The following is a 12,788-nucleotide window of genomic DNA, read 5'->3' as shown; positions in this document are numbered from 1 at the left end:
GGGAGGGGAGCTTGAGTTGGTATGGAGGCTACTAAGAGCCATGGTTAATGATTGGGAAAGAAAAAAAAAGAGGTATGGATACAGAGACAGGTGCAGGGCATTAAGTAGCATAGATGGGGGTACGGAGGGTGATAGGAATTAGGGATGAGAGCAGGATGAACGTTTTATATTTAACTCTCTATTTACAAACTTTGAGCATTGTGCCAGAGTCAGCATGCAGGCTTTTCTCCTAGACAGTGTTAGAGGCAGTAGTCTTTCTGCTCTTCCTAGTTTACCCAGCCTAACTCCAAATATACCACATGTCCCAAACACGGAAAATAGAAATTGTATTTGACCACATTTCTGACTGCACGTGGAACTCGGTACCCCAAAATCTTCTTTACTACTGCAAAAATCTTCAATACCACAACTGCTGCTGCTAAGCATACTCTAGCGAGCAGACTCTGTGGTTGTTATCTGTGTATTTGCAAGCCAGCTAACAGACATTGAGTGAAAACCCTGGACTGTTACTGCTTTGAAAAAACAAATGACAGCATCTGGTGCACAGAAGCAAGACATGTCAGGAAATTCTGTGGTCATTCAGAAGGCTGTGTGTGGTCAGTTACACAGTATTCATCTTCCTTTAACAACTAAACTGGCTACACCCAACAGCTCAGGACTGATGTCAGCATTTACTATAATACATGACACTTAATTCGCTGCAATTTTCAAATTACAACACTTCCACTTTAACAGATCATACTTTTCCACACTCCAAATAACTAAAAAAAACTTCTTTAAAAGAAATAGTTGATCAAAATCTTAAAAGCTGGGGTCATACACTCATAATGAAAGTCACACTTAATGATTTGCACAATCGCAGAAATAGAACTTCAAGGTAACACCGATGTGGCTGGGGAGGTGGGGATAGTGCGTATAGGGTGCTGGTGGAGAAAAGATGTTGATAGTTCAGATCAAGTGATTGGAATGGAAAATGGCAGAACATCCACCAACACCTCCCCCCCACCCCCACCATCCAAGGGCCTATACAGTCTTTCCAGGTGAAGCAGCACCTCTACCTAGTCCAATCTTATGCATTGTATTCGCTGCACCCACTGGAGGCACCAAATGCAGACTGAGTGACCACTTTGCAGAACACTTCCATAAGCAAGACACAGACCTTCCTATAGCTGGTCATTTTAACACAGTGCCCTGCTTGCAGCCCCAAATCAATCCTTGGCTCTAGTGAATCTAGTGCTCTAGTGAATCACAGCGGAAACTACAGGAACCACATCTCATCTTCAGAATAGGCACTTTACAGCCTTCTGGACTTGACTTAATATCGAGTTCAACACCTTTAAATTGTGAAACTTTTTTTTAAGCTTGCTATCATGTCCTCCCCTCCCCTCCCCCCATCCCAGTTACTGTCCTTTCAAGTCTGGCAGGAGACACACCATCATTCGGCCATTCTCACATTCCGATCACCTAATCTGAACTACCAGCATCTTTACTCCAGCAGCACCCTACACCCACAACTCCCACACACCCCTTCCGCCTCAAAACTGTAGCATAAATGCTGTCCCCTCCACTTCAGCACTGAAGAAGAGTCATCTAGACTCAAAAACGTTAGCTTGCTCTCTTCATGGATGCTGTCTGACCCGCTGTGATCTCCAGCATGTTGTTTTCAATGTTGTTAAGTGTAAATGGATTTGGGCTTAGCTTAAAAAAAGAAAATCTTTTGCAAAATTGGTCAGCAAAACCCTTGCACAACATCAAAATCCACACCCATTGCTGATACTACTTTAAGGGGCCATTGGTCATCAGATGAGTTTACAGCTGTACATCATCCCTCGAGTGAAGGGCACCCTTTCTACAGAGACGTACTGAAGCTACTCATAGGAAAGATTAGCATCTGGATTTTGGTCCATGATGCAAGGGGTTGAGAAAATTCCTGGCTTTGCTCACTCCCTTCAGAAAAACCGCCCACAAAAAAAGGGAATATCATTGCCGAGTGCTGCAGTCAGGCCAGCTGACCCAGCCAAGAGGTCAGAACTAGTCGCAAAGGGATGCCAGGTATCGAGGTGGGCTGTGCAATTTCATCGCAGTTACAACACTGAAATTAAGGCCCCTTAGCTCTCACCCTTCGTATGTGCCCCATGCCACTTAATAGGACTCCCCAAACAAAGAATGCACAGTAAGGCATTGCAGAGAGCTCAGGAATCCATTGGAGTCTAGCCACAGTTGAATCAGTTGCACCCTTTAAAGGCCCACCTGAAAAAATGCTTTGATTCGGGGCCTGTTGATTATTTTTAGATGGCTCCCACGTCACCCCAACTCAGCAAAACTCTGGGCCTTGGGGTGTTTCATTTCTGAAAAAGGATCATGTGTACTACCTTAAAAATACTCTCGGTGTGCTCACTCAGCTTCCAAAAAACTTACATTTAAATTATTTTGAATCCCACGTTTTAAAATGGGAAAAAAGGGAATGCAGGTTGCGTGTTCACTTATTCTGCCCATCAGCACTGCACAATTCAGAGTTGATATAGGACTTTTATGAATATGTTCTTTCACTCAGGTATTTCAGTTAGTGCAAGTAAATCAATGAGACTCTCACCATTTACAGCACACGTCCAATGTTTCATTCATTGCACAATAGGTTTATTATGAGGCTTTCATGCAAAGAAGTATAATGATGTTGAGAGAGGTTTTTTGTAGAAATAGCATGTCCTTACTATTACGTATTTGCAAAAGGTCAGTGGATAAAAAGATTTTTTTCGAAAATACAATTACTAGTTTTAGTTTATGGTGCTAGCAAATAATCCTGAAGTTATACTAGATCCTTTGAAAGCTCTGCGATCTGATTATTCTTTACTCCATTCATCACTTTGCCTGTGCTGTTTTAAAGCTACATAAAAATCCATGTAGACTTAAAGAATTATTATTTGAGAGCAATTCCAACAAAAATGCAATACAAAATGTGAGTCCATCTGTGCTGTGCACACTGGATAAGGGACTAAGGGCAAGAAAGAGACAGAGACAGATCAAATCACAAATAATGAGTATCAATCTACATAGTGAGCACCAGGAATAAGATGGAGATGAGAAAAAGATGGCGAGCACAAACAATAGCAGAATGTTTCTATTCTGATGCTTATGTCTAGCAGTAGTGAATAATTGGTTCAAGTCATTAATTATATAAACATGCCTTATGAATTTTTAAAAAGGAAATTACACAAATGAGGAAGTCATAATTAATGCAAAAAGGCTTTCAATTAATATTCTTAATTAGTTTAACATAGAACATTCTCAACATTTAAGTTCTAGACAACATTTTGTTTCCATTGGTACAAAATTAAGTCCTGAACTTACACATCAGTTTAAATGACAAAGTCCAATTTTCTTCTCGAAAAGATGTTAATTCTTTTTGGATTTCAGTCCCGTGGCTGCTGTTAGTACTCTGTTAACCCATCCGCTTGCTCATTCTTCAATATGGGAGTCTAAGACAGTGATTGTCTGATATAAGGTGAGTGATTATGTTTATTTTAATATCAATAATTTTTTAGATTGGATTTTTGAATTTTGAACAAATGGCACCAGTTTCCTGTGTGTTTGAAGGTGTTTAATGATTAATTTTTAAGTATTTCTGTAGCCATGGTGATGTCTTTAAACAGAACTCCGAGAAATAGTTTTGGAAGCTAATGGGAACTTGTTTATATTGAGAAACTTTATGAGCGAAGATAAACAGTGCAGTGCATTAAGCATTCATATATAACATGCTGGATTTTTTTTGGAGGCCTCAGGAAAACACCAGAGCTTGGGAAAAAAAGATTTTTGAAGTTTTAGTTGGGGCAATTCTGCAGGCTTCTTAGCTGAAGCTGGATGTAGAGTAATTGTAAACGAGAAGGGGAGAGGAGAGTTTAGAATTGTAAAATAGATTGTTACCTCAGGTGTAAGGAGTTTAGTTTAAAAGTTACAGATCAGAAGCATTTGGTTAAACCTCTGATCAAGTTAACTTAAGATGAGAAAGTTTATGCTCATTTATAGGATGAGGAGTCTCAGATTCCCATGACTGGGAATTGAAGCGATAGCTAATTCAAACCCTATCTGGGCTAGAGAAGGGAATTTTCTTTGATGTTTGCATACTTTGTGCTGTTGGGATTAAAGAGATTCTATTTTCGCCATTTCACAATCTTTAAGTGGGTTATATGTAAATACAGTTCGGTTTAGGCTTTTATCCTAATTTCTTTTGCAAAGTAAACCCCAGTTTCATTGTCAAAATCAAATCTGTAGAACTACATGTGTTTAAGTGAATGACCACTTTGTCACAATAACAAAAACAAAATCCATTGATCCAGACTTAATTTCGGATCTGATTTGATTTGATCAGACAGTAATAACATCAGATGTGGTCATTATGATTAGTGGCAAACTAGGCCACTAAACAAAGCAACGTATATTATTCCACAAATAATATTTACACGTGTCCTTTCCAACAGATGTGGCAGTGGTCAAAAATCCCAAACAAGGATCCAGAGCAATTGATTGCATCCATGTTTGGCCAGAAGCACTGACTGAGATGTTACACACATAGAACATTACAGCGCAGTAGAGGCCCCTTGGCCCTTGATGTTGAGCCAACCTGTCATACCAATCTGAAGCCCATCTAACCTACACTATTCCATGTACGTCCATATGCTTGTCCAATGACACGGGGTGGCACGGTGGCACAATGGTTAGCACTGCTGCCTCACAGCGCCTGAGACCCGGGTTCAATTCCCGACTCAGGGGACTGACTGTGTGGAGTTTGCACGTTCTCCCCGTGTCTGCGTGGGTTTCCTCCGGGTGCTCCGGTTTCCTCCCACAGTCCAAAGATGTGCCGGTCAGGTGAATTGGTCATGCTAAATTGCCCGTAGTGTTAGGTAAGGGGCAAACGTAGGGGTTTGGGTGGGTTGCGCTTCGGTGGGTCGGTGTGGACTTGTTGGGCCGAAGGGCCTGTTTCCACACTGTAAGTAATCTAATCTAATCTAATCTAAATGTACTTAAAGTTGGCGAATCTACTGCAGGCAAAGTATTCCAAACCCATACTACTCTCTGAATAAAGAAACTACCTCTGACATCTGTCGCATATCTATCACCCCTCAAATTTAAAGCTATGCCCCTTCATGCTTGCCATCACCATTCTTGGAAAAAGGCTCTCCCTGTCCACCCTATCTAGGCCTCTGATTATCTTATATATCTCTATTAAGTCACCTCTCAACCTTCTCTCTAACGAAAATAGCCTCAAGTCCCTCAGCCTTTCCTTGTAAAACCTTCCCTTCATACCAGGCAACATCCTAGTAAATCTCCTCTGCACCCTTTCCAAAGCTTCCACATCCTTCTTATAATGCTGTGACCAGAACTGTACACAATAGTCCAAGTGCGTCCGCACTAGAGTTTTGTGCAGCTGTAGCATAACCTCATGGTTCCGGAACTTGATTCCTCGGTTAATAAAAGCTAAAATACTGTATGCCTTCTTAACAACTCTGTCAGCCTGGGTGGCAACTTTCAAAGATCTGTGTACCTGGATACCGAGATCTCTCCGCTCATCTACACTACCAAGAATCTTACCATTAGCCCAGTACTTTGCATTCCGGTTACTCCGACGAAAGTGAATCACCTCATACTTGTCCGCATTAAACTCCATTTGCTACCTCTCAGCCCACATCAGAGTCGAGAGCGTGGTGCTGGAAAAGCATAGCAGGTCAGGCAGCATCCAAGGAGCAGGAGAATCAATGCTTTGGGTAAAGACCTTTGTTTTGCCTGACCCGCTGTGCTTTTCCAGAACCACGCTCTCTACTCTAATCTCTAGAACCTGCAGTCCTCACTTTTGCCTGTTAAACACAGGAGTTGAATAGAGTCATGGACTCCTAGGCTGCCTGTAGCTTTTCAAAATTGAGGAGTTCATTAGCCATGTATATATTAACTGGTATAGCCTGTAATGACTCTTGTTTTTTTCTAAAAAGGCATGATTGTCTGTTCTTCAGCCCATTTCTGATCTTGGGATTCCCAGTACAGAAATGGGTAGGCAGATCAAGAGGTAAAAACAATGACTGCAGATGCTGGAAACCAGATTTTGGATTAGAGGTGCTGGAAGAGCACAGCAGTTCAGGCACCTTCCGAGGAGCAATAAAATCGACGTTTCGGGCAAAAGCCCTTCATCAGGAATAAAGGCAGAGAGCATGAAGCGTGGAGAGATAAGCTAAAGGAGGGTGGGGGTGGGGGTGGGGAGAAAGTAGCATGGAGTACAATAGGTGAGTGGGGGAGGGGATGAAGGTGATAGGTCAGGGAGAAGGGTGGAGTGGATAGGTGGAAAAGAAGATAAGCAGTCATGGGGACAGTGCTGAGCTGGAAGTTTGGAACTAGGGTGAGGTGGGGGAAGGGGAAATGAGGAAACTGTTGAAGTCCACATTGATGCCCTGGGGTTGAAGTGTTCCGAGGCGGAAGATAAAGCGTTCTTCCTCCAGGCGTCTGGTGGTGAAGGAATGGCGGTGAAGGAGACCCCTCCTACTCACAGGTCTATTGCAGGGTCTAGTCAAGGTGAGGTGGCTAGCAACAGGTCCAAGAAGCAGGCTGTGGAGGGTCATTGCACACAACATCCTAACTCTCATCAATGGTTATATCTGTTCCTGGTGCCCTTGGGAAGGAAGCACATTCATCACTCTGCTTCAGGCGTTGGAACCAGTGGGTATTACAGGGCCGGGGTGCATGATTAGCGCCACCACCCTATTGAGTAATACTGAATTTCCTACTCACAGGTCCGTTGCAGGGCCTGGTCAAGATGAAGTGGCTAGCAACAAGTCCAAGAAGCAGGCTGTGGAGGGTTATTGCACACAACATCCTAACTCTCATTAATGGTTACATTTGTTCCTGGTGTCCTTGGGAAGGAAGCACATTCTGCCAGTATGCTTCAGGCGTTGGAACCAGTAGGTATTACAGAGGCGGGGTGCATAGTTAGCACCCCCACCCCACTGAGTAATACTGAATTTGTAACATTTGTTTTGGAATATTAACTTTTTATTACAGAGTGTAACTTTACAATCCCAACTATTATCCCAGTAAAACTAACCAGCCTGGCTTGAACCTCAAATCTACTACAGAACATTAAGAAAAAAAACATACAATTCAGGAGTAAGCAGAGGCCTCATGAGCTGTTAAACCTTCACCACTAGACGACAGGATCACGATTGACCCATCTCAACCTATTCCTACCCTGTTCCCAATAGCCTTTGATACTCTTGGTGTCAAAAACACTGTGGCTTCAATCTTAAATACACTCAACACTGAACAACCACCACATTCCAGAGATTCACAATCCTAAGAGAAGACACTCTCCACATCTCAGAGAGAGATTGCCAACTGCTTATCCTGGGTCCATGACCCGTCATTCTAGGGATGACGACAGTATATATATGAAGTGCTTTATAACAAGACAATATGTGTATTTCTACATGAACGAATGACTGCAAGTTACAAAGTCAATTCAGGGAAGGGGACATGAGGGCAACAGACCTGGCTGCCATTGAACAATTAATGGTGTCAATGTGCTGAGAATTATAAGCTGAAAAATAAAGCTCAATTATTTTCAATGTTTGAAATCATTATTCATCAGCTTGGGAGTTCATCAACCTCCAATATAAATCATTAACTTTTCATAAGAGTTAACTCACTGTAAATTCTCCTGTAACTGCGTCGAATCCCACATGAATCGTGTGCTCAAAATCTGAAGGAAGAGAGATCTCTGGGCGTTCTTTTTCCTTCTTCTTGTTCGCTATAGACAGAAAGAGAGCATATAACAAGTGTTATAAGGAAACATCTGTCTGTGAATATCCTACTGCCAGGGTTGAGCTTTAGCTGAATGAACACAGATGAAGATAATGACACCCTATTGCTCATTTGCCAAATCAACTGAACTGCACATCTGAAAGTTACTGTTTCTTCAGCTTCATTGATTGACTATCCAAGACAATGTCCGCATATATAATAATAAAGGCAATTTTTTTCTTTGAAACAAGGTTACCAAATTCCTGGTACACAGGAATCCATAGCAATGTTCATCAGGAATATTGTAGCCATGATGTGGAGATGCCGATGTTGGACTGGGGTGGACAAGGTCAGAAACCACACAAGACCAGGGGACCTACCTGATGAAGGAACAGCGTTCCGAAAGCTTCTGATTTCAAATAAACCTGTAGGACTATAACCTGGTATAGTGTGACTTTTGACCAGGAATTTTGTAAATAATGTATGCATTGAACAATTCACCAGTTTCACAAAATGGGTCATTAAACTGTGTTCTTGATCTCAATTTTATTGTTTTCCTTTTGGCTATGTCCAATTTGCATGGAGTTTATTGGAGGGCTTTCTGTCACAGGACTTAGCAAGTTTCCTTCCCCCAACTTACCAAACTCACTTTGTCAATTGTCTATGGCATCTCACATCCAATTCTGGTGCACTTTACCATACGCTATTCCTGGAACGACTCATCAGTCAGCAGATATCCCCCATGCTACCTTTAAATGCTGCAGTGCACCTGGGTGAGTATCAGCATTCCCTGTTCAGTCAGGGGTGTAACAAGTTGTGAAGGCTATGATGGCACTCTAATTCCACAACAGAGATTTGGAAGTACTGCAATAGGGTTGTGCAAAGGAAGGATTCCTCTTCCTGGAGAACTGGCAGAGGAGGCTCGGCCTCCAGGCCCTGCCAGTCTGGTCTGAGATTGCTGCCTGAGTCCGTGCCATCTCCCAAGTGCAGAGGAACATTCAACATCTCTGCTACTGCACCCACCATCCACCAAGGTCATGCCTCAACATCCTTATTTGTTGACTGTCACATCTTCCCTCACCCTCTTCCTGCCTTAGCCTCTCATCCCATTAGACTGACAGGACCTCGGTGGTGTCTTTTCAGTCCTTCACTACATCTCACCCCCATTCCCTCATGTGCACCAGCACTAAACAGTCCTGCCATATCATTTATTTCCCACCTTTTTCTCAATACAGAAGAAGACAGCCCACTACAGGGCAAAGAGAGGTGGGATGTGTCCGACATTAGGCTTTTTAGTCCCCAAGGGGATAGAATCCCAGCCTCTCACAAAGAGATTGTCCTATGGAGATAAGAGCCATTCCAGTCCTGCTAAAATATTATATACCAATCTGGATATCACTGCCACTCTCCCGTTAGCTCTGCTCTCACTCAATCAATGGAAACTATTTGTAACCACAGGCCACAATGTCATCTTGCGCTTTTATCTTGCAAGCTTCACAAGTTTTCCCACAATGCAGAGAAATGGCAGTCTATGGAAGGACAGCTCTCCTTGACCTCAGAAGATGAGAGTACAGAGGCTGAGGAGGAAGTATCTACAAATCTGCTTCCTACAACCTTCCCAGCTCAGATGTGGAAACCAACATCATAGGAAGAGTGGGGCATACAACCTGGTGAGCACCTCACTGTGACAGCTCTGCAACTGGCATGGAAGTAACAGCCCAGGCCCAGGCAGCTGGCATTCAGAGGTCTATCAGAGACCAATGCCTGCTCAGGCCCAGACAGGCAGAGACCCAGTGGTGTCAATAATCAGGGGCCTCATACAAAATGAATCAACAGCTACAGAGGGGCATGTGGAATGCTATGGTCCTCTATGTCCAGAAGCTACAGCAAGGTAAGTGACTGTCTATCTCCATTGAGACAGGCGGGTGTTAGTCATTGAGCTCCCTCAAGGTCTGGTGAACAGTCTCTCACACACACACCTAAACTCGAGAACACCACCAAAAGGGGCCCAAGGTCGAAGGTATGGTGACAAGAGCATGGGGAAATCTGCTGAGCACTCCAGCTGGCTCCTCCTTCTAAGGAAGCAGGATACACTCAGCTGGAAGTAAACTACACAGAGTCCCCACAGCGTTTGTCATTCAGACCCTGCAGAGGTAGGCCGCATCTCCACCTCCACCCCGTTTGCCACTTCTCCAAACCTTGGAAATTCAAACCAAACTGGGACAACTTGACTCCTACAAGACAATCCTTGGCAAGCCTGGCCTGTCTAGACAAATGTCCCCATGTTAGCCCCATCAAACCATCAATGCTCTTCACAGCCGAGCAGCTTGGTGGCTCACTGAGAAGAGAGACATAATGGGAAGGAGAGGAAGAGGGAAAATAAAAACCCCTTGAGAGCATTTTGTCGGTTCAAGTGAAAAAGGCTGTTTTGAAAATGAAACTTTGTACAGAAATGACTTTAACACAATCCCGCAGCAATACATGGCTGCACACATTGTCTCAGATTGAGATGCACCACTTACAGTCAGAGGAAACAACCCATACACATCAGCTTGGTGCTACTGGCACTTTTGCCTCACCTGGAAGATGATGTTTGGTTTGCTTTGTACACAAATGTGCAGCAGCCAAACAGCCATCCAGCTGCTCCTGTGCTGGTGGGGGTGGGGGGTGGGGGAGGGAGGGCACCTACACAGAAAGGGGTAGTGCTGGAGGATGGCTAGGGGAGCCTGGGTGTCTATGTGCTACACCTTTCAGAAGCCTGTGACCTCTACTGTTCCCTTCTAAACAATCCTGTGCGCAGGTGTGTGCTGCAGCCTCCTCCCTCAAAGGGAGAGTCATTTACCCAACCCACTGTGAGTGAACAACCATTTTCTTCCCATTGTAGACCTTCGAGCATAATGGAAGGGGATGGTGAGCACTCCTTTTCCAGTGGCTACCAGTCAAAGCCTGACGTTTCAGTCACCCACCCCTGAGGTAACTTCAGAGCCCATCCCATCATCACCATTAGGTTCACACTGCCATAAGTCTTGTAGCAGCCCTCCCTCAAAGGCTGAGACACTTGCCCTACCCACCCCGGGTGTGCTCACAGCCATTTTAGTCCCCACTGCTTACTTCCAATTTCTGTCATGATGGAAGGTGACAGTGCACCCCCCCTCTTCCAGTGGCTTCTAGTCCCTCCTATGAATGCCATCATCCTCACACCTCCCCACCCAAGCCATCTCTATTCACCTACAGCTGTCTACCCTTCCCACCCAAACCCTGGCAGATGAGGTGAACATGCCAGGAATGCTCATTCATTGTCCCAACCAAAGACAAGATGCTCCTGGCGATGACCAGCCCACTCCCACATTACCCCTGCCCCAACCATATTTCCTGGTATCACGGTCTTCAAAATCCTGCTCCCCCAACACCCTCACACCATCCCCCACCAAATGTCTTGAAGAGGGCAAGGCTCAATGCTACAGCTCCGGCTGCACTTCCACCCCAATCTCCCTCACTGTTCGTTTCTGGGGACGGACCTGACAGGTAGCCCAACCGCGTCAATGTGTTTTAACAGCCCCAGTGAGGCGAGGTCAGACTCCTGACTGGTGCCTGTACATTTCCCCCAACTGCATTAGCCCTTACCCCCCCTGACTTACCACTAGAGACTCAATGCACTGACCTGCGCTTTAAAGACAGTGGCCACCTACCGCACACCCACCCTAACCAGCATTGAGTGCCCTTGACTGAACGCTGACTGACCAGCTGCACATTTCTAATAATTTTCTTTTTAGATTACCATCTGATTTAAAAGTAACTATTCTCGATACTTTTTAAAAAAAAATGCATTCATTTTGTTGGATGTAGTGCTATTTGCCAGCCAGCAATTATTGCCCGTCCCTAGTTGCCCTGGAGATGGTGATGGTGAGCTGCCTTCTTGAACCATTGCAATCCACCTGCAGTGGGCTGACCCATAATACCATTAGGGAGGGAATTCCAGTATTTGGACCAGCGACAGTGGTCCATATATTTCCAAGTCAGGACGGTGAGCAGCTTGTAAGAGAATTTGAAGGTGGTGGTGTTCCCATGTATGTGCTGCCCTTGTCCTTCTAGATGGAAGTGGTCAAGGGCTTGGAAGATGCTATCCGAGGATCTTCGGTGAATTTCTGCAATGTATCTTGTAGATAGTACACACTGCTGCTGTTGAGTGTCAGTGGTGGAGGGAGTGGATGCTTGTGGATGCAGTGCCTGTCAAGCTGGCTGCTTTTCCTGTACAATGTCATGCTTCTTGAGTGATGTTGGGGCTACACCCATCCAGCCAAGTGGGGAATATTCCATCACATTCCTGACTTGTGTCTCGTAGATGGTGGATAGGCTTTCAGGAGTCAGGAAGGGAGTTACCGCAGTATTCCTTACCACTGACTCAAGTCAACAGATCTTTATTCACTCTCACCTTGAGCTTTTTTGCTTTATTCTGTTTCTTGCACTAAATATTCTCCAAATCTTTGCTGCCTCAAGACAATTTTGTTTTGCAAAACATGATTTTCAATTGACTTTTCATATTGTGGCAGACTGTAAGTGGCAACATTTTTGAATCAATATTGTCCTGAAATTAAAAATTAACTGCTCAATACCTTATATGGGGGTGGAGCAAGATTTTACATTCCAAAACTCAAAACATAGCTTCATTTTACTCCAGTCATTTAAACAAAATCTTTAAATTTCACAATCTTGGGTTAAGTGCACTAATTGGACTGTTCAACTTTCTCTCTGAATCTCTATCATTATCATATATTGCTAGCTTTTCTATTTTGCTGTTATTTCTCATCACGCAGTCAGAGTTTTTGCAGCATTGAACGAGGTCCTTTGGCCCATCATGCCTATGCTTGTTTTCAAGCATCCATCTACCCTAACTACAATTTCCAACACTTGGCCTGTGGACATGAAAGATTTTGCACTGCAAGCACACATCTTAACAATTAAATGTTGAGATTTTCCACCTCTACTGTATCTCCAGGCAGTTTGTTTCA

The 12,788-nt window shown here is 44.0% G+C and overlaps 1 protein-coding gene across 4 annotated transcripts in view; it reads right to left on the bottom strand.

Moving 5' to 3' along the window:
- The window catches only part of LOC132820398 (serine/threonine-protein kinase PAK 3), a 239,263-nt gene that overhangs the window by 78,526 nt on the left and 147,949 nt on the right, over positions 1 to 12,788 (bottom strand). For all 4 annotated transcript variants that reach the window (XM_060832488.1, XM_060832489.1, XM_060832487.1 and 1 more), the window contains one exon: positions 7,686 to 7,786. In XM_060832488.1, the coding sequence (XP_060688471.1) occupies positions 7,686 to 7,786 (101 nt within the window). The remainder of the gene's footprint in view (positions 1 to 7,685; positions 7,787 to 12,788) is intronic.

The sequence above is a fragment of the Hemiscyllium ocellatum genome, chromosome 11, assembly GCF_020745735.1.
Source record: "Hemiscyllium ocellatum isolate sHemOce1 chromosome 11, sHemOce1.pat.X.cur, whole genome shotgun sequence".
Lineage (NCBI taxonomy): Eukaryota > Metazoa > Chordata > Chondrichthyes > Orectolobiformes > Hemiscylliidae > Hemiscyllium > Hemiscyllium ocellatum.
The sequence above is the reverse complement of the archived record's forward strand: the minus strand, read 5'-3'. Positions and strand labels throughout refer to the sequence as shown.